Source organism: Crotalus tigris, unplaced genomic scaffold (genome assembly GCF_016545835.1).
Source record: "Crotalus tigris isolate CLP2741 ecotype Arizona unplaced genomic scaffold, ASM1654583v1 scf7180000018891.247784533:1973344, whole genome shotgun sequence".
NCBI classification, from domain to species: Eukaryota; Metazoa; Chordata; class Lepidosauria; order Squamata; family Viperidae; genus Crotalus; species Crotalus tigris.
In genome coordinates, this window is record NW_024097260.1 from 576,461 (window position 1) to 600,869 (window position 24,409).

Sequence of the window (24,409 nt, forward strand, 5' to 3'; positions counted from 1 at the left end):
GGAAAAAAAATGGCGGACCGCGTTGTTTGGCGACCCCTGTGAAATGGTCGTTCGACCCCAAATGGGGTCCCAACCCACAGGTTGAGAACCACTGCATTATGCTTTTGTGGAACGTGCTGGGCTGCAGCCCTTCCCTGGAAGGCGGGAAATAAATCTTTGGGATCCTAATGATGAAAAGGGGAAAGATTTGGCAGCAGAAAAGTGACCGAGTGGACTCAGCCAACGGGCATCTGAGGAGCTGGGTGCTTGGAAATACCCCTATCAAAATGGCCGAGGGTGCTTAAAAATAGCCACATCCATCATCACAAGCTCACTTTTCCATCTGGAGCTAAGAAGGAAAGCTTTCAAAACGACAACCAATTATCACCGGCGCTTTTACTACACACAACTCCACAAGTAAATGAGAAATATCCCAGAAATTCACCTGCTGCATGCACCCCAAGAATTTCTCTTGCGAAGCAAGGCAGTTGGGAGTGAGCCAGGCTCAATTTTATGACCTTTTGTCATGGCTAAGCAGTCCTTAAGTGAATCACACCGTCATTAAGCAAATCCAGCTTTCCCCATTTATCTGTTAGAAGCCAGCTGGGAAGGCCACAAATGGTGATTACGGGACCCCGGGACATTGTGACCATCCTAAATACGTGGTTGTGAAGTGTCTGAACTGTGATCACTTGACCATGGGGACGCTGTGACAGTCATAAGTGCAAGGACCGGTCTTAAGTGGAAGGACTGGTCATAAGTGAGGAGACTGGTCACAAATTACTTTTTTTTCAGTGCTGTCATAACTTCAAACAGCCACTAAATCCAAGACCACCTGTATGAATGTGTACATCATACGGTCTTCAAACTTGGCCCCTTCATGACTTGTGGACTTCAACTCCCAGAATTCCTCAGCCAGCATGGGGGGAACTATGGCCCCTTCATGACTTGTGGACTTCCACTCCCAGAATTCCTCAGCCAGCGTGCCTGGCTGAGGAATTCTGGGAGTTGAAGTCCACAAGTCATAAAAAGGCCAAGTTGGAAAGACCCCTGCTTTAGACCTTTTGTAAATTTCCTATCCATAGCATCACCTTAGTTCAGCTTAGCATGGCTTGATTGCCAACAAGCTAGCTGGGTGGTTGTTCAACCAGGCTGAAATCACACCGTTTCACTCTTGTCCAGGGGTCTCCATCCTTTATGACTTGTGGACCTCAACTCCCAGAATCCCTCAACCAGCTTGCCTGGCTGAGGAATTCTGGGAGTTGAGGTCCACAAGTCATAAAAGGGCCAAGTTTGAAGACCCCTGGTGTACATCTTCCATAATCTGCAACTGCCCACTTGGCAAATGTTTTTCTCTGGACTCAAAACATTTGGCCACGAGGGCGTTAGAGGTATACACGCCATCTTAGCCCTTACCCACCCACTCCCACAAGCCAGGCCGGAAAGTAAAACGCCCGCAGCCCCCCCAAGAACAAATTCAAATCACAAGGCTGGGCCAGTGTGACGGCAATGTGTGCGATGCTTACCATTTTCAGTTTGTGCTGCTGCAGAATCTCGTCCAAGTTCTGCCTTTTCTTGTAGTTGAAATAGAAGTTTTTGCACTGTGAGACGCTCTTGGACCCCACCATGCGGGCAATGGCTGACCAGTTGCGTCCATGTTCAAGGAGACCTGGGCAGGGCGGACAGGACAAGGCAGACAGGTTAAAAATACAGACACAACAGGCGGACTCCTCAACTTATGACTACACTTGAGCTCAACATTTTCGCTGCCTGAGCCACAAATTTGCCCCATTTTACGACTTGCGTGTCAGAAGGTCGCCAAAAGGGATTGCATGAGCCCGGGAGGCTGCGAACCGTCATAAATATGAACCAGTTGCCAAACTGGTTTGAATTTTGATCACGTGGCCACGGGGACGCTTACAACGGTTGTAACTATGAAAAATGATCCTAAGTGACTTTTTTCAGCGCTGTTGTAACTTCGGCCCCTAAAGGAACTGTTGTTAAGTATTTATTGATTTGACTGACGCTCTGCTTTTTGGCTCTTGTAGCTATCTTCACCCAGATCTACAGAATAGGTTGATCTCAGGTCTAGCCTTCTTTCAAAGAGCCACGCTGATTTCCATGGGCTTAATAACAAAGGATGGATCCGTTATTTTGTCTGATGCTGGGAAGACGCTCAGAGCAAATCTCCACTGAGATTTAGCAAAAAAAAAAAAAAAAAAAAAAAAAAAAAACACCCCAAGATTGTCAAAGCCATTCAGGTCATGAACAGGGACATTAAAAGCACCTCCATCAGGATAAGTTCCAGAATATGACATGATTATATATAAAATACGCTAGCCAACAAGGAAAGTAGCAAAAATTTGTACTTTCTCTCAGCAGACTTCGTTGATCGGTTTCCCCCTTGTAAAATCTCAAAACTGAGCCAAACCAACTTGCTCGGGGTTGTGTATATGTGGGTAAAATGCCTTTTTAACGAAAGCATGCTAACTCTGCCGAAGGAGAAATCCTGAGAGAAAGAGAGAGAGAGAGAGAGAAAGACAGAGAGGAGAGAGAGACAGACAGACAGATAGAGGAGGAGAGAGAAAGACACACACACAGAGAGAGACAGAGGAGAGAGAGAGAGAAAGACAGAGGAGAGAGAGACAGACAGACAGAGAGGGAGAGAGGAAGATAGAGAGAGATAAAGACAAGGAGAGAGAGAGAGAGAGAGAGAGAGAGAGAGAGGAGAGAGAGACAGACAGATAGAGGAGGAGAGAGAAAGACACACACAGAGAGAGAAAGACAGAGGAGAGAGAGAGAGAGACAGAGAGAGAAAGACAGAGAGAGAGAGAGAGAGAGAGACAGATAGACAGAGAGAGGAGAAAGACACACACAGAGAGAGAAAGACAGACAGAGAGAGAGAGAGACAGAGGAGAGAGAGAGAGAGAGAAAGACAGAGAGAGAATGACAAGGAGAGAGAGACAGAGAGAAAGACAAAGAGAGAGAAAGACAGAGAGGAGAGAGAGAAAGAGACAGACAGACAGAGAAGGAGAAAGAATCACACACAGAGAGAGAGAGAGAGAAGAGAGAGAGATAAAACAACGGTTAATCTTCTCCAGATGAAAAATAATAAAATAAAAGACGAGCACAAAAATAGAAGCAGGAACAGAGCCTGAGAACTTTCCCTGCGTTTTTTAGGATGGGATGAAAAGCGAATTGCTTCATCCGCTCGTCATTCGACTCTGGGGATAGGGAAGGTAATTCTTTGCGACAATGTTTGTCTTGGCACCTGTTGAGGACTTGAAACTTCTTGGGTTTTTTTTTTCCCTTTGCTCCAGCCCGCTGGGTTTGCCCCAACCTCAACATCGCTGTGAAACTTCTGAGAGTTTGCAAATACTCCTCGCAAACAACTCCTTGTAGCCTTCGTTTTCAAAAAAACAAACAAAAAAATCTGGGAAGTTGGCAACCTGGAATGGATTTCCAGGAGGCCTTTTGATTACTCCCCAAAACCCTAAACTTTGGGGGAAGTCACTTCTCTTTCCCCCCTTTGGCTTCCTCACTTGAGTAAAGTGGCCTGCTTCACAGGGCTGTTGTAAAGCTGTCGGTCTGGGACGAAACTGGATGGTAAGAAAGCAAGTGGCCGGCCCTGGGCCGTCTGTTCTACGGTCAGATCCAAAATTGTGTCTGGTCCTAATTTGTGTGTGTGTGTGTTTTTTTTCACCGCTGGGGTGTTTGGCTAAAGTTAAGCCTTACCTACAGGTTTACCTTCTAGGGTTGTTAGAAATCCTCAGAGGAGAAAAAAGTGGGGCGACTCTGAAAACCCCTGCAAAGTTTTTATAAACTCTCTTGAAAGATAAATAAAATCACGGGCAGAGTGCAAGCGAAAAATGCATCATTGTGCTCATCAAAAAGATGCAGGGGGGTAAGGGGGGGCCCTCTGGAGCCTTATAGAGCCTGCAGCCCAGGCTGGCATCACACCTGCCCAACCCTGTGCAGTCGTACCCGTGGGTAATGCGTCGCCCACATGCCCGCCCGCCCATTTTCCCTGCCAGCAGCCAGACACTCTGCACACACACACACAGCTGCCCTTATCTTTCCAGCACCTCCGATAAAAAAAAATACACCAGCACCTGCTTTCCAAAACTATAATTACATAAATACACACAGAGAAAGACACACAAACACACACACACAGAGAGAGAGAGAGAGAGAGAGAGAGAGAGATGCCTGGGGAAAGACATGTCAGCAGCAACCTTTGGCTCCTGCCAGGAAACACCCAGTGTGTCCCACCGCTGGGAAAAGTCCCCCCCCCACACACACAGTTAAGTTACACTCCCTACAAACTCCACGCCTGCCTGCCTGCCTGCCTGCCTCCCCTTCCCCGATGCTCCAAAAGCTCCTGCTAAATTTCAAACTTTTAGGAAGAAAAACTGGAGAACAGTTCCCCATCCCAGTCACATCTGGGCTTTGGGAGGTCCGGCGCGCAGAGGGCACGGTGTTTGGAGATCACCCCTTGGGACCTTTCCACCAGGAACCAGGCCAGCGGGACACTCCCTCCCTCCCTCTCTTCCACATCTTCCACACTCAAAACAGCTCAGATTTTCCACTTTATCCTCCACCCCCCCCCAACACAAGCCCCCACTTACATCCTGGTCCACATTCATCTGCTGGTTGCTTGACCGAAACCATACGCGGAGACAAGGAGACGGCAAGTGAATTCGCTGGAGTTTGGGGAAGGAGAGAGGAGACCCAACAAAGCAACCCCCCCAGCCCCCCAAGATTAAAAATCCAAGAAGGAAAAAAAGATGAGCAGGAGAAGAGGAAGAGCCAAGGGTGGTGGTTCACATGCTCTCCTCCACCTCCTTCTCCTTGCTGGCTCGGCTCTCACGTTCCTGCTTGCTTGCCGCGCGCGGGACTCTCTCCGGGCAGTCCCGGAGAAGAGGCATGTGCACCCAGCTGCCGCCGCAGCTCCGGGGAGGGTTTCCTGCAGCCGGTGCCAAGTCCAAACTGGGGGAGAGGTCAGCCGATCCCGGAAGGCTTCCTCCTCCTCCTCTTCCTCCTCCTCCCGGCCCTGACAGTACCAATCCTCTAACTTGCTCCGCTTCCTCTTCTTCCCTGCAGACTCCCACCTGCTCGGTCCCCGGGCGCTGCTGCTTCCCAGCCGTGGTGTCTTGGCGGTGGTGGTGGTGGTGGTGGTGGAGGAGGAGGAGGAGGAGGATCCACTTCCCTTCCCTCCCAGCCTCCGCAAACTCCCTTGCCAGCCTTCCTTCGCCTGCCTTTCCCAAGCGAGCGCGGCTCCCGGGTGCCAGGAGAGGCAGGAAGGGAGGAGAAGGAGGAGGGGGAGGAAGCAGTCCAGAGAGGCAGCTTTTGGGAGATGGTCCAGGTTGTGACCAAAACGTGCAGACGGGTACAGCCTCCTTTGGCGACGGGGAGAGCCGGGGAGAGGAGGAGGAGGAGGAGGAGGAGGAAGGGAGGGCTGGCTTGCAAGGGAGGAGGTAGACAGCACCGTGGGGAGCTAGCCCCCTCTGCTTCCCCGCCCTCCCGCCCTGCCCCTAGGTGACCCAGAAGTTTGCTCCGTCTGAATGTGACCTCTAGACAGCGTCCACAAGCTGCGTGGCATCGGCCCAAGATGACAAGGGTGCGGCCAACTTGGCCAGGCTTCCCCCCTTCTCTCTCTCTCTCTCTCTCTCTCTCTCTCTCCTCTGAATGTCAACAGCAGGGGGAAAAAGAAACTGGGAGAAAACAAAGCCTTTCTTAATCGCTTCCTTCTCTCTGATCTGAATCAAAGGGGTTGTTCTTGGAAGCCGCTCCCACGCAAACAGAGAACCCCCCCTCCTGCCATGCCCCCCCCTCGTTTCTCTCCCCCCCCCACACACACACACACCTCCTTCCCAGAGGGCGGATTTGGTCCCAAAACATTTTGGCTTGAAGGGCGGGCCAGATCCGGATTCTGGAAACGCAGGGGGGGTGGGGTTGGGCAGAAAGGGGAACCCCCTCCCTAGGAATGAGTGGGGTGACTTGAAGTCCCACCCAACGGCAGGAAATTGAGGGATGCATGCTTCTCCACCACCACCACCACCACCCCCCGAAGTGTAAGGAGCTGCGTCTTTGCTGCCCCCCCTAATGTAGAAAGTTCTGGAGTGGGCAGAAAGGGGGAATGAATCCACCAAGAGCCCCATTTATTGGGGAGACTCAAAGTCCCCCTAAAGGCAGGAAACTGAGAGATGCATGCTTCTCCCCCCCCCCTTGCAAGGACTTGCATCTTTCCTGCCCCCCAAATGTAGAAAGCTCTGGAGTGGGCAGGAAGGGGGATCCCCTCCCCAGGAATGAATCCACCAAAAGCCCCATTTATTGGGGAGACTCAAAGTCCCCCTAAAGGCAGGAAACTGAGAGATGCATGCTTCTCCCCCCTCCCATGCAAGGACTTGCATCTTTCCTGCCCCCCAAATGTAGAAAGCTCTGGAGTGGGCAGGAAGGGGGATCCCCTCCCCAGGAATGAATCCACCAAGAGCCCCATTTATTGGGGAGACTCAAAGTCCCCCTAAAGGCAGGAAACTGAGAGATGCATGCTTCTCCCCCCCCCCTTGCAAGGACTTGCATCTTTCCTGCCCCCCAAATGTAGAAAGCTCTGGAGTGGGCAGGAAGGGGGATCCCCTCCCCAGGAATGAATCCACCAAAAGCCCCATTTATTGGGGAGACTCAAAGTCCCCCTAAAGGCAGGAAACTGAGAGATGCATGCTTCTCCCCCCTCCCATGCAAGGACTTGCATCTTTCCTGCCCCCCAAATGTAGAAAGCTCTGGAGTGGGCAGGAAGGGGGATCCCCTCCCCAGGAATGAATCCACCAAGAGCCCCATTTATTGGGGAGACTCAAAGTCCCCCTAAAGGCAGGAAACTGAGAGATGCATGCTTCTCCCCCCTCCCATGCAAGGACCTGCATCTTTCCTGCCCCCCCCCCCCAAAAAAAAGCAGCAGTGTTCAAAATCACTCGTGCAAATCTTAGCTCTGACTCCTGACTTAAGTTTTCCCCTACAAGGGGCAACTTACAATCTCAGCTTTGGGTAGGACAAGACTTGTCTTCTCCTCTCTCTCTCTCTCTTTCCCCCCCCCTTAAGAAAATACCCTCCTTTCTCCCCCACCCACCCACCCACTCACAGCACCAAGAATGGGCAGCCCACAGGTCCAAACCAAACTTCAAAGAGTGGGCAGGACCCAGTGTTCTGAATTAAGCTGTGCCACCAACGTTCAAAAAAAAAAAGAAGCTCGCAAGCCAAAAACTCAAAGGAGAGCCAAGAAGAAAAGAAAGACGAGGTGGCGGTAAGCAAGGAAGCGGGGGGGGGGGTGTGTGAAGCTGAAGCTGAATTCTGCAGCTGGTACAAATTATGCGAATTGGGTTCATTTGCATACACCCTTGATTAGACAATTTTGAGTCAGCTCCTGGAGATGGAGGAGCTTGGGAGAGGTGGGATGAAGAGATTGAAAGGTGGGGTACCTCCGTCTAAAGCCTCTCTCTTCATTGCAAGCATAACAAAAGAACAAGAGTTGGAAGGGACCTTGGAGGTCATCAAGTCCAACCCCTTGCTCAGGCAGGAAACCCTACACCATTTCGGACAAATGGCCGTCCAGTCTCTTCTTAAAAACTTCCAGTGTTGGAGCATTCACCGCTTCTGGAGGCTGGTGGTTCCACTGGTTAACTGTTCTCATTGTCAGGAAGTTTCTCCTTAGTTCTAGGTTGCTTCTCTCCTTGATCAGTTTCCATCCGTTGCTTCTTGTCCTGCCTTCAGGTGCTATGGAGAATAGCTTGACTGCCTCTTCTTTGGGGCAGCCCCTGAGATATTGGAACACTGCTATCATGTCCCCCCCCCTCGTCCTTCTCTTCATTAAACTAGACATCCCCAATTCCAGCAACCGTTCCTTCTATGTTTTAGCCTCCAGTCCCCTGATCAACTTTGTTGTTCCTCTCTGCACTCTTTCTAGAGCAGTGGTTCTCAACCTGTGGGTCGGGACCCCATTTGGGGTCGAACGACCATTTCACGGAGGTCACCAAACAACGCAGTCCGCCATTTTTTCCCCCTTTTCCTTAGCTGTGCTTTCAAAAGCCAATAGGAATTGTGCAGGCTGTCTCTGCCCTGCTGAGCCCGCCAAAAGTCCCATTCTGCAAACGGTGCTGCACCAGTTGAGTAGTCCTCGACTTAAGATCGGTTGAATAGTCCTCGACTTATGACCGGTTGGGGGTCGCGGCATTAAAAAGGTCGAGAACCACTGTTCTAGAGTCTCAACATTTTTTTTTATATCGTGGTGATCAAAACAGGATTCATTATTCCAAGTGTGGCCTTGCCAAAATGTTATAAATTATGACCAGCTAGACTAGGCTAAATACTTATGGAAATGTAGAACAAGCTAGAAAAAGGCTGTTCCGATGTTCTTCAACTCTTTGAAGGACATCAAAGGAGTAGAACAGAATAACAGAGTTGGAAGGGACCTTGGAGATCTAGTCCAACCTCCTGCTCAAGCAGGAGATCCTATATACATTCCATCATTTATAGTTAATGGACTTCCAGAATTCCAGAATTCCACAATGCACAGTTGAATAAATCTGGGAATAACCAAATCTTCCACCAACGGGTTTCTAGATTGCCCCACGCAAAGCTCTGGATGAGTCTGGAGACCAGCAGACATTTATATTTCTTACAAGATGTTGAACAGGCAGCGCGCTCTGTATTTATTTATCAACTGATGCCAATAATGTTATTTATTTAGCATGGAGATGCTCCAAGATTTTAAAGGATTCTCTCCTAAAAGGCATCTAAGGACGCTTGTGGTGGCTGTTTGCGAGGACGGTGGTGGAGAAATCTTCTCAGGTTTGATTTGGTCTTCAAGAAGCCCACTAAACATGTTGAACCCAGGAGGGAGAGTCAACGAAACAGAGCAACTCAACGTAAGAAGACCACCATCTCTACCTGTGGGTAGTCCTCGGCTTACAACTGTCCATTTAGTGACCATTTGAAGTAACAGCAGCACTGGGAAAAGTGACTTACGACTGTTTTTCACATTTAACGACCGTCGCACCATCCCCAGGGTCACGTGAGCAAAATCCAGACTGTTGGCAACTGGCTCTTAATGGCGACGGCCGCAAGGGGCCCTGGGACTCTGCAACCGTCATAATTATCAACCGGATGCTAAGCAGTGCCATTGTAACCTTGAGCAGTAGTTAAACAAGTTGTTGTAAGTTCAGGAGGACGTCCACATGTTGTTTTCGACAGCAGACACGATCGTGGGGATGCTGCAATGGCTAGAAGTGTGAAAGACAGCCATAAGTCACATTTTTCAATGTGTGTGTGTGTGGGGGGGGTAACTCTTAATGGTCACTGAGCGAATAAGTCGAGGACCACCTACATCAGAATCAGCAATGAGAAGGCTTAGTAGTTTTGTAATGAGCACTCATATTCCAAAGATGCTTTTTCAGGAGGCAACTGGACTTTCTTGTTTTTCTTTGAAGATGTTTCGCTTCTCATCCAAGAAGCTTAATAATAATAATAATAAAGTTGGAAGGGACCTTGGAGGTCATCTAGTCCAACCCCTCTGCTCAGGCAGGAAATCTTATACCATTTCAGACAAATGGCTGTCCAGTCTCTTCTTAAAAACTTCCAGTGTTGGAGCATTCACCGTTTCTGGAGGCAGGTTGTTCCACTGGTTAATTGTTCTCACTGTCTGGAAGTTTCTCCTTAGTTCTAGGTTGCTTCTCTCCTTGATTAGTTTCCATCCGATGCTTCTTGTCCTGCCTTCAGGCGCTTTGGAGAATAGCTTGACTCCCTCTTCTTTGGGGCAGCCCGTGAGATATTGGAACACTGCTATCATGTGGGAGATAACAGAATAACAGAGTTGGAAGGGACCTTGGAGGTCATCTAGTCCAACCCCTGCTCAGGCAGGAAACCCTATACCATTTCAGACAAATGGCTGTCCAGTCTCTTCTTAAAAACTTCCAGTGTTGGAGCAATCACCGTTTCTGCAGGGAAGTTGTTCTACTGGTTAATTGTTCTAATTGTCAGGAAGTTTCTCCTTAGTTCTAGGTTGCTTCTCTCCTTGATTAGTTTCCATCCGTTGCTTCTTGTCCTGCCTTCAGGCCTTTTGGAGAACAGCTTGACTCCCTCTTCTTTGGGGCAGCCCCTGAGATATAGGAAGACTGCTGTCATGTCCCCCCTCGTCCTTCTCTTCTCTTCTTCAGCTCTGACTGGATGGTGGAGGACTGGAAAGATTTATACTCCTTGTAGAAAAGCTGTTCATTTGCATCCTTTTAGAGTGTCGTTGAGGCCACTTGGAGATTTTTACCTGTGTCTTCAGGGTCATCTGAGTGGTGCAAATGTGTGTGGAGCCTTCTTGGCTGCAGGATGTTTTCTGCCCTGGGTCCCTTCCCCGTTGAAGACGGGCGCAGGCCGTTGGGGCTGAGTCTGTGTTGTCTGCATCTCAGACTGAAGCGCAGATGGTTCCTGCAGTCTGCCATGTTTTCTGGAAATCCATTCATGTTCCTGCACCCTTCAAAGAGTGTTCATCATCCCCAAGTGCAGAGCTAAATGTCTGTGGAGGTTCTCAGTCATGCAAGTCATGATTGTCCCAAAGATGCTTTTTTCAGAAGGCAACTGGACTTCCTGGTTTTTCTCCGAAGACATTTCGCTTCTCCTCCAAGGAAACTTCTTCAGCTGTCCGCAAGCAATATAAATCCTTCCGCTCTCCACCATCCCGTCGGAGCTGAAGAAGTTTCTTGGATGAGAAGAGAAACATCTTCAGAGAAAAACAAGGGGAAAAAAGCACCTCTGGGACAACCTGGATGACTGAGAAATCTCCAGAGACATTTAGCTGAGCACTCATGTTCTTCTCCCATGGAATGTAAACAGCTTGCCTCAACTCCCTGAAGCACATCGTGCGAAGCAGCCAAGCGTGCAGGTGGGAGAGCAACGGAGTAGGTGAGCCCCCTCAACCTGCTTGCTCTCTCACACCTCCAAGGCCCGACTCCAGAAATCGCAATTGTGAGCAAAATGCTGGCTGGCTGGCTGGGTAGAGTGCCAATCCCATCGAGTGGCGAGCCAAGTCATTCTTGGATCTGCAAGATGGAGAACAGCCAGCTGGAGGCAGTCCTTGACTTTGTTGTTGTTGTTAGTTGTGAAGTTGTGTCCGACCCATCGCGACCCCATGGACAACGTTCCTCCAGGCCTTCCTGTCCTCTACCATCTTCTGGAGTCCATTGAAGCTCACGCCTCCTGCTTCAGTGACTCCGTCCAGCCACCTCATTCTCTGTCATCCCATTCTTCTCTTGCCCTCCATCTTTCCCAGCATCAGGCTCTTCTCCAATGAGACCTTCCTTCTCATTAGGTGGCCAAAGTACTTGAGTTTCAGCTTCAGGATCTGGCCTTCTAAAGAGCAGTCAGGATTGATCTCCTCCAGGACTGACCGGTCTGATCGCCTTGCAGTCCAGGGGACTTGTGGGAGTCTTCTCCAGCACCAGAGTTCAAAGGCCTCCATTCTTTGGCGCTCAGCCTTTCTTAGGGTCCAACTTTCACAGCCATACATTGCCACTGGGAAAACCACAGCCTTGACTATATGCACTTTTGTTGGCAGGGTCTGGAATGGCTGGGTCCCTGACTTACGACCACAATTAAGCCCCACATTTACGTTGCTAAGCGAGACATTCGTGAAGTGAGATTTCTCTCCATCGTACGAACTTGCCACCACTATTAAGGGAACCATTGCAGTTGTTATGTGAGTGACACAGTTTTTAAGTCAATCTGACTTCCCCTTTTGCAAAAGGGGAACCCAGGACCCCGGGACGCTGCAACTGTCTTACGTACAAGTCAGTGGCCAAGCGTCCGAATTATGATTACGTGATCACGGAGATGCTACGACGGTTGTAAGTGGGTGAAAAATGGTCCGAGGTCACTTTTTTTCAGGGCGGTTGTAACTTTGAACGGTCACTAAATGAACTGTTGTAGGTCAAGGATTGCCTGTGGTCACTTCTACTACACATTGCTGGTGCAAATGCTCTTCTAGCGACAGTTAGAAGGATTTACCAATGGGATGGTCATAAACAAAGAACAATGGAAGCCTGAAAAGGACTGAAATTCAAGGTAGGTGCAAGGTGGGAGAGAACAGAGATGGGAGGGAGCTTCTAGTTCCTTCTGGACTTCTAGTCCAACCCCCTACTCAAGCAGGAGACCTCCATCCCATTTCAGACAAATGGCTGTCCAATCTCTTCTTGAAAACCTCCAGTGATGGAGCACCCACAACTTCTGGAGGCAGGTTGCTCCACTGGTTAATTGTTCTCACTGTCAGGAAGTTTCTCCTTAGTTCTAGGTTGCTTCTCTCCTTGATTAGTTTCCATCCGTTGCTTCTTGTCCTGCCTTCAGGTGCTTTGGAGAATAGCTTGACTCCCTCTTCTTTGGGGCAGCCCCTGAGGTATTGGAACACTGCTATCCTGTCCCCCCTCGTCCTTCTCTTCATTAAACTAGACATGCCCAATTCCAGCAGCCTTTCCTTATATGCTTTAGCCTCCAATCCCCTAATCATCTTTGTTGCTCTTCTCTGTGCTCTTTCTAGAGTCTCAACCTCTTTTTTACATCACGGTGATCAAAACTGGATGCCCAAGACCCTCCTATCTGGACCTCATCCAGATCTGACAGGTGCCAAACTCCCAGACTTTTAAGCAACCCCTGTGCATTCCCCCTCCTGTTGGAGAATGCCCAGATTACGGAAGATCACTTTAAATCCGTGCCAGGTTATGCGAACTCTCCATGGAACTTCAACCTCCTTCTGGGCCAAGAATTGATTTGGCTTCCTCTCATTGGGAGGCTACTTTGGAAAAAAAAAAAAGCAAAGAAAAGATCTCTAGATGCAAGACCTCAGCCCACAATTACAGTCTCTGCTGAATGTTTGGGCAGCCTGTGGGACGGAGGGTTTATTACACAATCAAAGTGTCAGTAAGCACTGGGTCTGTTTTGTCTCTCCTCACTTTGGCATTAATTGTAGGGTGTGTCCTTCTTTTGTCTCCCCCCCCCCCCAATCGCACAAAACCTCTCCTCTCCTCGCACAAAATCTCTCCTCCTTCCCTTCAACCTCCTGCTGGCTGCCCAGATCTCGCAAGGAACGACACACCGATGCCACCTGCCACAAGCCAAGCCATCTCGGTGCCATCTGCAGCGTCACACTGAGCCACCGTAAAGCACTATGTGGGCGCTAAACTGAAATCCTATTCAGATAAAAAACAGAGGTGAATATTGGCAGCTCAGTGAGGTTGAACTGTGGGGTCCTTTGTGGTCTCTGATCTTGATGATTTTCTTGCAGACACTTCATGACCCAACTAGACAACATCATCAGCGCTAGAAAGTGGTGGGGATCTGCTGTCTGTTTATGTATGGTTTGCCCTGTCTGTGTTGATGGGAATATTCTAGGTCAGGCAGGGATAGGCAACCTTGGCTCTTTTGTGACTTGTGGACTTCAACTCCCAGAATTCCTGAGCCAGCATGGGGGAACTATGGCCCCCTTCATGACTCATGGACTTCAAATCCCAGAATTCCTGAGCCAGCATGGCTCAGCTTGGAAACCTCTCCCTTTCCCCTCAGCACGGCTGGCTCAGGAATTCTGGGAGTTGAAGTGCACGAGTCATAAAAGAGCCAAGGGTAACTAACTCTGGCCTAGGCCTAAGCCGCTTTATGACTCGTGGACTTCAACTCCCAGAATCCCTGAGTCAGCATGGGGGAACTATGCTCCCCTTCATGACTCATGGACTTCAACTCCCATAATTCCTGAGCCAGCATGAGGGAAACTTTGGCCCCTTCATGACTCGTGGACTTCAACTCCCAGAATTCCTGAGCCAGCATGAGGGAACTATGGCCCTCTCATGACTCGTGGACTTCAATTCCCAGAATTCCTCAGCCAACCTGGCTCAGCTTGGAAACCTCTCCCTTTCCCCTCAGCACGGCTGGCTCAGGAATTCTGGGAGTTGAAGTCCATGAATCATAAAAGAGCCAAGGTTGCCTATCCCTGTTCTAGGTGGTCCTTAATAGAGCTGTTGTTTACTTGTTTGGTTGTTTGTCTGAGTTGATAAGTTTCTTTTTATATATATATAATGTGAATTTTATTAGTTTATAGTATAAGACAGAGCTCCCCAATCTTTCCAGGTTGGCAGCCCGGAGGGAAAGGGAGGAGCAGGGAAATGTGCCTGATGTCAACGCTTCCGATATTCTTGCTTTGACAACATATGAAGATGCAGGCTTTTTCTTTCTTATGCTTTACTCTTAGAATTAGATGATACTGGGGGAGGAGGAGGAATGTGATGGGAGTTAGTTAGACATAACAATATTGTACTAGTGTGTGAACTCAGGGCTTTTGAAATAACAGATAAGGAATGGCGGTTGGAGAACAGGAGGGAAAGCCTGCATTTCAAACTAATTGGAGAATGTGATTTATGACTGTTAATTAGAGGAGGGAATTGTGTTATGATACTATGTGCTAAGGAGAGGGGAATCCAAATTTTGCCTTGCTTATGTATATGCCGAGTAAAGATTCTTTAAGGTAAACAATGCCACGAAGTTCTTTGAAGTGTTTCATCTGTTCGAACCATGACACATGGTACGCACACACAGTGGTGATGCTAGCACCCGCACGCCTGGGCAAGCAGGCTGCTAGTGCCTGCGTGAGGCTGGCGGCAGTACTAGTTCCCCCATGCATGCACAAACGGGACCACTAACGCCTGTGCAGAGGCACTAGCGCAAGTGAGGAGGGTGCGGGCACGCCAGCCATTCCCACAGCCCAGTGGCCAACAGGCCACAGGTTGGGGACCCCTGGTAAAAGATACAAAGAAAATACAAAAGTAAACAGTAGGAAAGATAGGGAAGGGGAAAGGGAGGAGAAGAGTGGGAGAAAGCAAGTGGGGGGGATGGAAAGGGGCACTGACTTCTGACTTCTTTTGGTGCAGTAAAATAGAACATTAACATCAAACCTCAACTTTTTATTTGTATGTGATAGGATAAACTAGCCATTTCGATAACGACAAATCCATCTAATTGGTAACGCCCGAAATCAAACTTTCTTTTTTTTTTTTACCACCTCAAGCACAAAGTCCAGAAGCGGTTTCCACGTGGAAATAAAAAGTATTTGTATTTTTTTTCCCGTTAATCAAAAGAGTCGATTTAGCCATCTCTGCTAGTTCCATCCATTTTTGCAGCCAGTCCTCCACTGTGGGGAACGATGGGACCTGATTGGGGTATTGTTTATTTCTTGACGGTTGCTATAGTGTTAAGTCTTGGTGTTAATTTCTGCTCATCTGAGTGCTGATTGCTGGTGAGGAGGGGTTTAGGTCTTTTTGTGTCTCCCCACTGGTGTACAAAAAGGGAGCAAATCCTATTCCCTTACTAGCACTGATGACGTTACCTAGTTTGGTAATTAAATGTCTGCAAGAAAACAATCAAGTTCAAGAGAGCACCAAGAATCCTGTTCAAACACCCACCCAGTCACCACTGGGCACTATTTCCTCCGAGTTCTTTGTTCCAAACGCACAACAGACAATATGAGACATCTCCTAAGCTGGGGCAGATTTTCTCACACACAACGGCAAACCTTTACACTGTTTTAGCAACTCCTGAATTTGTGCAGAACAAAATGCACTCTTTGGTCTTTGCTGTCGAACGCTTACAAGCCAAAATCTGGAGGCTTCCATCTGCCGCGAAAAGCACCTTCAATCTCGCGATGGCCCTCAAAGCACCAGCGATGGGGTTACCCCACCAAGCAACACAACTGACACCTGGAGCGTCGAGCACGCCCACTCGCAACGGGCGTCTTGCAAAGAAAAATAAGCCAAAAAAGTTTACCTTTCTTCGCTGTTTCCATCTCCTCCTCCGTCCACCGAGAACTTTCGTTCATCTCCAGAGAAGCTGGTGGGAAGAAAGGAAGAGACAGTAAGAAGAAAACCAACATTCTTGGGTGGGTGGGTGTGTAAAACTTAGCGACATGCGATTTGCAATGACCTTCCTATCAAACCTGACTTCCTTCAGCTTAGGCACGAAAGTCTGCTAGCTAACTTTGGCCCAATCCCCAGGAGACAGTGAGTTCTAGTCCCACCTTAAGCAGGAAATCTTAAGAGACAGTCCCCCCAAAAAAAAAGCCAGTTTGGTGTAGTGGTTAAAGTTCTGACCTAGAAACCAGGAAACTGGGAATTCTAGTCTTGCCTTAGCCAGGAACACCAGCTGGGTGACTTTGGGCCAATCACCAGGAGACGGTGAGTTCTAGTTCCTGCTTAGACTTGAAAACCAGCTGGGTGACTTTGGGCCAATCACCAGGAAACCGTGAGTTCTAGTTCCTGCTTAGACTTGAAAACCAGCTGGGTGACTTTGGGCCAATCACCAGGAGACCGTGAGTTCTAGTTCCTGCTTAGACTTGAAAACCAGCTGGGTGACTTTGGGCCAATCGCCAGAAGACGGTGAGTTCTAGTTCCTGCTTAGACTTGAAAACCAGCTGGGTGACTTTGGGCCAATCACCAGGAGACGGTGAATTCTAGTTCCTGCTTAGACTTGAAAACCAGCTGGGTGACTTTGGGCCAATCACCAGGAGACGGTGAGTTCTAGTTCCTGCTTAGACTTGAAAACCAGCTGGGTGACTTTGGGACAATCACCAGGAGATGGTGAGTTCTAGTCCCACCTTAGCCAGGAACACCAACTGGGTGACTTTGGGCCAATCATGAGGAGGCTGTGAGTTCTAGTCCCGTCTTAGGCATAAAAGCCAGCTGGGTGACTTTGAGCCAATCACGAGGAGATGGTGAGTTCTAGTCCCGCCTTAGCCAGGAACACCAGCTGGGTGACTTTGGGCCAATCAAGAGAGAGGAGACGTTGAGTGCTAGTCCCGTCTTAGGCACAAAAGCCAGCTGGGTGACTTTAGACCAATCACCAGGAGACGGTGAGTTCTAGTCCCGCCTTAGCCATATAAGCCAGCTGGGTGGCTCTGGGCCAGTCCCTCCCTCTCAGCCCAACCCACCTCACAGGGTTGTGGTTGTAAGGAAAACAGGAGGCGGAAGGAGTATGCTGTACGTTCTCCACCTTGACTTATTTATAAACATAATAAAAGCAGGAATGAAACAAAACAAAAAAATAAAAAGATGAAAAGCTGCTGCTGTTAATCATCTGTTTTAAGATTCTGATTTTCGTTCTCTTCGGTAGTAGAAGAAGACTTAAAAGGAGACAACTAGAATCGAACCACAAAAAGCCAAACAAACTCTGCCCGGAGGGCTAAACTCCGCTCATCCTCTGAAGCCCAGCCTTGAATCATCTACCAGTTCTTCCCATTCAAGCTAAGCCTAGTTAAGCCCAGATCCAATTTCCAAACTAAGATTTCTCAGTTCTCCACAGCCCACAAGTGGCCGAGAGAGGCAATTTTCCCCCCCATCTACAAGGAAAGCTGCCCGTCAGTCGGCAGAGAAGGAAGTGGCTTTCCAGAGAATGTATAATCCAAAATTTGTCATCTCCTGTCCTACTTCTTCAGTCCGGCTCCGCCCGTGTTTTGGAAGAAGTCTCTCCACACGCCCTTCCAGGTTGTTCTGGAAAAACAGCGCCATTTCTGGCTTCCCTACCTAAATTGTCTGTCGACTGTCCAAACCCAAAAAGAATTTAAGTTTATTTTATTCTCACTTGCGTACTTGTGAGAGCAATGCTTTGGTTTACGTTTAATTAAAATAATAGTCATAGTAATACTACTAGTAGTAGTGGTAATAATAATAGTAATAGGACCCAGATTGTTGGGGGCAATGTAAATATATATATACATTGCTTACTGGTGTACACCGCTTAGAGAGTGCTTGCACTTAAAGCAGTATATAAGTCTCATAAATAAATAAATAATAGTAATAATAATAATAATTAAAAACTTGGAAGGGACCTTGGAGGTCTTCTAGTCCAACCCCCTGCTCAGGCAAGAAATCTTATACCATTTCAGACAAATGGCTGCCCAGTCTCTTCTTAAAAACTTCCAGTGTTGGAGGAAGAGGAGGAGGAGGGCTGGAAGGAACCTTGGAGGTCTTCTAGTCCAGCCCCCTGCTCAAGCCATTTCAGACAGGTGGCTGTGCAGTCTCTTCCTAAAAGCCTCCACTGATGGAACACCCACAACTTCTGGTGGCAAGCTGTTCCACTGGTTCATTGTCCTCCCTTTTTAGGAAGCTTCTCCTTAATTCCAGGTTGCTTCTCTCCATCAGTTTCCCACCGTTGTTTCTTGTCTTGCCGTCTGCTGCTTTGGAAATTACCAAGTTAGCAAATTCACCCCCTATACACACGTCTCGTTCTTTCGGCCCTTGCTCCGAGGAGGTCCCCACCTCCCTTCACCAGCGGGAATCCCTTCTCGATCCCTGAATCCAGTCATCCGGGCTACGGAGACCCACCTAGCTCAGAATTCTGCTGGGGCACCGCCACCTCCTCGTGGTTGGCCTCGTTGGCCATGGAGCGAGTGATGCGCCCTTTCCGCCAGCCCTGGCTATTGGCCGTCTTGCGCCCTTTGGAGGCAACGGCTTCCTTCTCGTCATTGTCCTCACCCGACGTCTCCTCGTTCTTCTCCCTGATGGAACCGGAACAAAAGAGAGAGGATTAGGTTGGGTTGTCGGCAGAGAGACCCAGCAGAGAAAGGTGGGAACATCCCAGCAGCCAAGCTGCCTACGGAGCTTCTCAAGTCAATCCAGGTCGTGGTTGTCCCAAAGGTGCTTTTTCAGGAGGCAACTGGACTTTCTTGTTTTTCTTTGAAGACGTTTTGCTTCTCATCCAAGAAGCATCTTCAGCTTTGACTGGATGGTGGGGAAGGGAAGGACTTATACTCCTTACAGAGAGCTGGTCATTTGCCTTCTTTTGGGGAGTCATTGAGGCCACTTGGAAGTTTTCTGTGTCCTTGGGATCACCTGAATAGTGCAAATGTGTGTGGAGCCTTTGGGCCAGAAAACATCCTGCAGCCAAGACGGCTCCACACTCATTTGCACCACTCAGGTGACCCTGAGGACACAGATAAACCTCCAAGTGGCCTCAACGACTCCCCAAAAGAAGGCAAATGACCAGCTGTCTGCCAGGAGTATAAATCCTTCCACTCTCCACCATCTAGTCAGAGCTGAAGAAGCTTCATGGCTGAGAAGCGAAACGTCTTCAAAGACAAACAAGAAAGTCCAGTTGCCTCCTCCTTTGGGAAGAGCCCATTTGCATAGGTTTTGCTTTTTCTAGTTTTCAAAAAGTGGAAGGAGGAGAGAACTGGCTGAGGGTGTCAGGTGCACTGTTGCAAATAGCTAAACTAAGCAACTTTATTGATTTCTGCCTATGTTACAGGAATCTGCCCAGACTGCTATCTTCCACCAGGAATGACCAGATAAGGCTTTGTTGACCTTGGAAGTCCAGCTTACGCCTCTTGTGGCTGTGCAAGGACTCCAAGCTGTGTCCTCGCTTCTCTCCGCCTTCCATCCAAGCTGGCCGTTTCCCAGATGAACACCAATGCCACCCAGCCCAATCCTCCTTCCAGCCAAGGCTTAATCTCGGTTAGAGAAAGACAGTCAACTCTTCCATCAAAGTCTAAAAACCCTCCTGATTAACTCAAAGGCACGGCGTTTTTCAAGTCATTTTTTTCGCAACCTTCAATGGCAAAACAAGCATTTTGCTATTCTGGTTAGAAGCAGGAAGGGTGTTCATATTTCCTTCGGCATGTTTAAGGAAGACCTTGAGATCACTGTTGCAACCACACACGAGGTGTCCTGGATCAAATCTGCACCGAGGTTTAGCAGCCGTGTCCCTTTGACAGACTCAAACTCAGACCACTGGCAGAACCCAACGGGTCTCCACTGAATATGCAGCCAGATGCCAACATGGCCTGCTTAAAGCTGTCCCAAGCAGCTTCAATTAAATTTGTTTCCTCGGGTGCTGCCCCCCGCCCTAAAGGCTTCCTTAAGCAATGTTGTCTGAAGCCTCAAACTCAGACATTCATCGAGTCGTGCCTCTGAATGGGGAAAGTCCATCAAGGTTGTGCCCTAGGACGGTCTTCCTCCATTTCCAGATCTGATTTCCTTTCCCAGAATTCCCCCAGCCCATTGGATTGTAACTGACCACTCTGGGAACAAAAATCAGAATCAGAACACAGCTGGAAGGGACCTTGGAGGTCTTCTAGTGCAGCCCCCTGCTCAAGCAGGAGACCTTATACCAGGGGTCTTCAAACCTGGCCCTTTGATGACTTGTGGACTTCAACCCCCAGAATTCCTCAGCATGGCACGCTGGCTGAGGAACTCTGGGAGTTGCAAGTCCACAAGTCATCAAAGGGCCAAGTTTGAAGACCCCTGCCCTATACCATTTCAGACAAGGAGTTGTCCAATCTTTTCTTCAAACCTCCAATGATGCAGCACCCACAACTTCTGGAGGCAAGCTGTTCCAGCAAGATGGTTCATTGTTCTCACTGTTAAGGAAGTTTCTCCTTTATTGAATAGTCTCCATCCACTGTTTCTTGTCTTGCCTTCTGGTGCTTTGGAAAATAAATTGACCACCACCCCCTCCCACTCTTCTTTGTGGGAGCCTCTCAAATGCTGGAATACTGCTATCATGTCCCCTCCAGTCCTTATTTTCTCTAGACCGGCCATACCCAAATCCTGCATCATTCTTCATATGTTTTTAATCATCTTAGTTGCTCTTCTCTGCACTTTTTTTTTTAAAAGTCTCACCATCTTTTTTGTAAGGTGGTGATCAAAACTGGATGCAGTATTCCAGGTGTGGTTTTACTAAGGCTTTATAAAGCAGTACTAATACTCTGCGCGATTTGGATTCTATGCCTCTGTTTACACAACCAAGGATTGTATTAGCTTCTTTGGCTGCTGTCGCACACGGCTGGCTCATGGTCAAGTGTTTAATCTCCATCCTTGGCAAAGCTGTAAGCTGGGGAAGGTGGCTGATCAATTCCATCCTTGCAGGAAGCCAAATTCAAGCCTAATTTTGCCAGATTTGGGGGTGAGAGGATCCACAAAGCTAGCCCTTCTCTGCTCTGTGTTGTTTACTAAAAATGAAGTATAAAACATGGACAAAAGTTGGGGGAAAAAAATACACTTTCCAGGCAGGAGAACCCCAGCATTAACACTGCAGCCAGGCCAATTCATGGTATATATAAGAATTGTTTCAACCCATCCCTTGAGTTTAAGGGGGAACAAATTCACCTATGTCCTCTTTCAAGTTGGCCAGGAAGGAGAACGAGGGACAGAGGCAGCCAATGTAACATTTTATGGATTTATTTAGCAGATCTGTCTCCTCCCCTCGCCCCCAATGGCCTGAAACCAATTGTATTATCGGTTGCAGAAAGACAGAAAGGAAAGGCCAGAGTTGGATGCTTGAGCAAACTTTGCAGAAGAGAAAACTTCCCCCGCCCCGTTTGTTTTTCTTTCTCTTTCCTGACTTTTGTTTCCATTTGCATTTGATCTTCTTACACACTTTAATAAAAATATAAACTCCTTCGCACCCCCCCCCTCGAAAAGCATCACTCAATGAGTCACAAAAATCAAGAGGAGAAACAGATGCGATGCTAGCCTCTTTTCTTGGAAAGCACGCGCCCTCCTCCGAGACTTACTTTGTCAGTTCTTCTTTGTCGTTTTCAGATTCTAGCTTCTCTTCCTCCTTCTCTGCATCTTTCTCTTTTTCATCTTTTTCTTCTTGGTTATTCCGGGGCATCTGTTGCTGCTGCTGTTGCTGCTGCTGCTGTTGCTGTGACAAAAATAGGGAAATGGAACATCTGGATGAAGACTAAAAGATCCCAATTCTCACTTTCAAACTTCTCTATACGTTCTCCTCTCTCCTGTTCCCACCCAGTGATTTCTGACTGTCCTCTTTTTAACAAGGTTTTTCAGAAAGAAATTAAATGCTGCCTGGTTCTGTGGTGACACCTGCTCCAAAGCACGTGAGGATACACACATACTTGCAAACACACACAGTTTCAGCCTCCTCGTGTGTTGCAAAACAGCCCAGCAGAGAAAAAAGCTTGAATGAAGAATCCATGAGAAAGTGACCAAATTGCTGTCACCCTGCTCAGTCATCTATTTATCTATGTATTTATCTTTATCTAACATCTTCTGTCTATCTCATTCACTTTTCCATCCCATCCATCCACCCAACCTTCCATCCATCTCTTGTCATATATCTGATCTATCCATCCATCCATATCTAGCCATTCATCTTATCTATCCATCCATGCATCCATCTCTCTTGTCATCTATCTGTTCTAGTCATCCATCCATCCATTCATCTCTCTTCACCTATGTTCTATTCATCCCTCCATCCATCTATATCTAGCCACATTCATCTTATCCATCCATCCCTCTTGTCATCTATCTGTTCTAGTCATCCATCCATTCATCTCTCTTCATCTATGTTCTATCCATCCCTCTATCCATCCATATCTAGCCACATTCATCTTATCTATTCATCTTATCTATCCATCTCTCTTATCATCTATCTGTTCCAGTCATCCATCTATTCATTCATCCATCCATCCCTCTTCAACTATGTTCTATCCATCCCTCCATATCTAGCCACATTCATCTTATCTATCCATCCATCCATCTCTCTTGTCATCTCTGTTCTAGTCATCCATCTATCCCTCTTTATCTATCTATTCTACCCATCCCTCCATCCATCCATATCTAGCCACATTCAACTTATCTATTCATCTTATCCATCCATCCATCTTTCTTGTCATCTGTTCTAGTCATCCATCCATCCATCCCTCTTCATCTATGTTCTATCCATCCCTCCATATCTAGCCATTCATTTTATTTATCCATCCATCCATCCATCCATCCATCCATCCATCCATCCATCCATCTCTCTTGTCATCTATTCCATCCATCCATCCATGTCATTTATGTTCTTCCCATCCATCCATCCATTTCCATCCACATTCATCCGTCTCTCCGTCAATCCCTATCTATCATCCATCCATCCATCCACATTCATCCATCTGTCCGTCAATCCCTATCTACCATCCATCCATCCATCCTTATTCTGCCTTTATTACTTTATAATGTAACTCAAGACGGCGAACATACTTCATCCTCCTATTTTCCCATAAAACTACCCTGTGAGGTGGGTTGTGGGTAACGTGCTGCCCCGTTTTCCATCCAGATGACTAAACTGGGTGCTCAGTGTTACAAAGAAACTAGAAGATACCCATAAGAAAACAGGCAAGGCTTCAGCTACACGGCTGCAACCACCATCTTGACTTTTTTGACTTTCACAGGCAGCTGTAGCCGAATAAAAAGCAGGCCGACAACTCCCAGCCCCAGTCCTGTTTGCATCGCTTCTGAATCCACTTCCAAACCAAAACAACGTTTTGCACAAGGAACGTGGACCGATGCACCTTGCATGGAACAAATCAGCTTCTCCCAGGGGCTGGGCAGAGAGACAGGATGGTGGAGTGGTTAGCGTGCTGGAGGACCGTAAGACACATAGGCCAGCTGTCTGGAGACGCTGGACCAGCTCCTCTCTGGGCCCAACTGAATTTGCAGAGTTGTTGTTATAAGAAGAAAAAAAAAAAACAGGAGAGAGCTGGATCGCCATCCAGTCAATCAAGAAGAATAAACGCAGATCCAGGCTTACTACCCGTGTAGTGGATAAGAAGTTCATGCGTGTTAATTTCAACTTACGTTTGGCAACCGGTGCAGACAAAGGACCTGTCCAAATTATCATCTGCCCGTATAGCAGTGTTTCCCAAACTTGACAATTTTAAGGCATGTGGACTTCAACTCCCAGAATTCCACAGCCAGCGTTGCTGGCTGTGGAATTCTGGGAGTTGAAGTCCTCATGCCTTAAAATTGTCAAATTTGGGAAACACTGCCGTATAGGATAAGTTGCCACTATCAATTCCATTTAGACCCAGCCTTTTTCCCTGGGAATCTGGAACAATCCTTTCTATATTATCCCCATAACACCCCTGCGAGGTAGGCCAGGGAGCTGCCACGGCGGGAGCTGAATCTCTCCTCTGCTCTTCCTAGTCCTTCTCCAACTCTCTACAGGTAGCCTTCGACTTACAACTCATTTAGTGACCGTTCAAAGCTACAACGGCGCTGGAAAAAGCGAGTTATGGCCGTTTTTCACACGAAACCGTTGCAGAATTCCCGCGGTCACGTGATCAAAATTCAGATGCTTGGCAACCGACTCGTGTTTATGACGGTTGCTATGTTCTGGGGTCGTATGAGCTCCTCTAGCCTTCTGACAAGCAAATTCAACGGAGACGCCGGATTCAGTAAAACAACCCTTTTACTAACTTTTAACAACTGCAGGGGGTTATTTAACAACTCTGGGTAAAATGGGGCAAAACTCACTTAGCAAAGGACTTGCTTAGCAACAGAAACTTGGCGCTCAGTGGTGGTCACAAGTAGAGGACTTCCCTGTCATCAGAAGAAGAATCAAACCAGGATCAGCTGTC

At 48.0% G+C, this 24,409-nt stretch overlaps 1 protein-coding gene across 16 annotated transcripts in view; it reads right to left on the reverse strand.

The window, feature by feature from the left end:
* NCOR2 (nuclear receptor corepressor 2) overlaps positions 1-24,409 on the reverse strand; it is a 233,097-nt gene that overhangs the window by 83,380 nt on the left and 125,308 nt on the right. For all 16 annotated transcript variants that reach the window (XM_039357314.1, XM_039357316.1, XM_039357312.1 and 13 more), the window contains 4 exons: positions 21,557-21,690; positions 18,369-18,541; positions 15,817-15,879; positions 1,506-1,648 (listed from right to left, as the gene is read on the reverse strand). In XM_039357314.1, the coding sequence (XP_039213248.1) occupies positions 1,506-1,648; positions 15,817-15,879; positions 18,369-18,541; positions 21,557-21,690 (513 nt within the window). The remainder of the gene's footprint in view (positions 1-1,505; positions 1,649-15,816; positions 15,880-18,368; positions 18,542-21,556; positions 21,691-24,409) is intronic.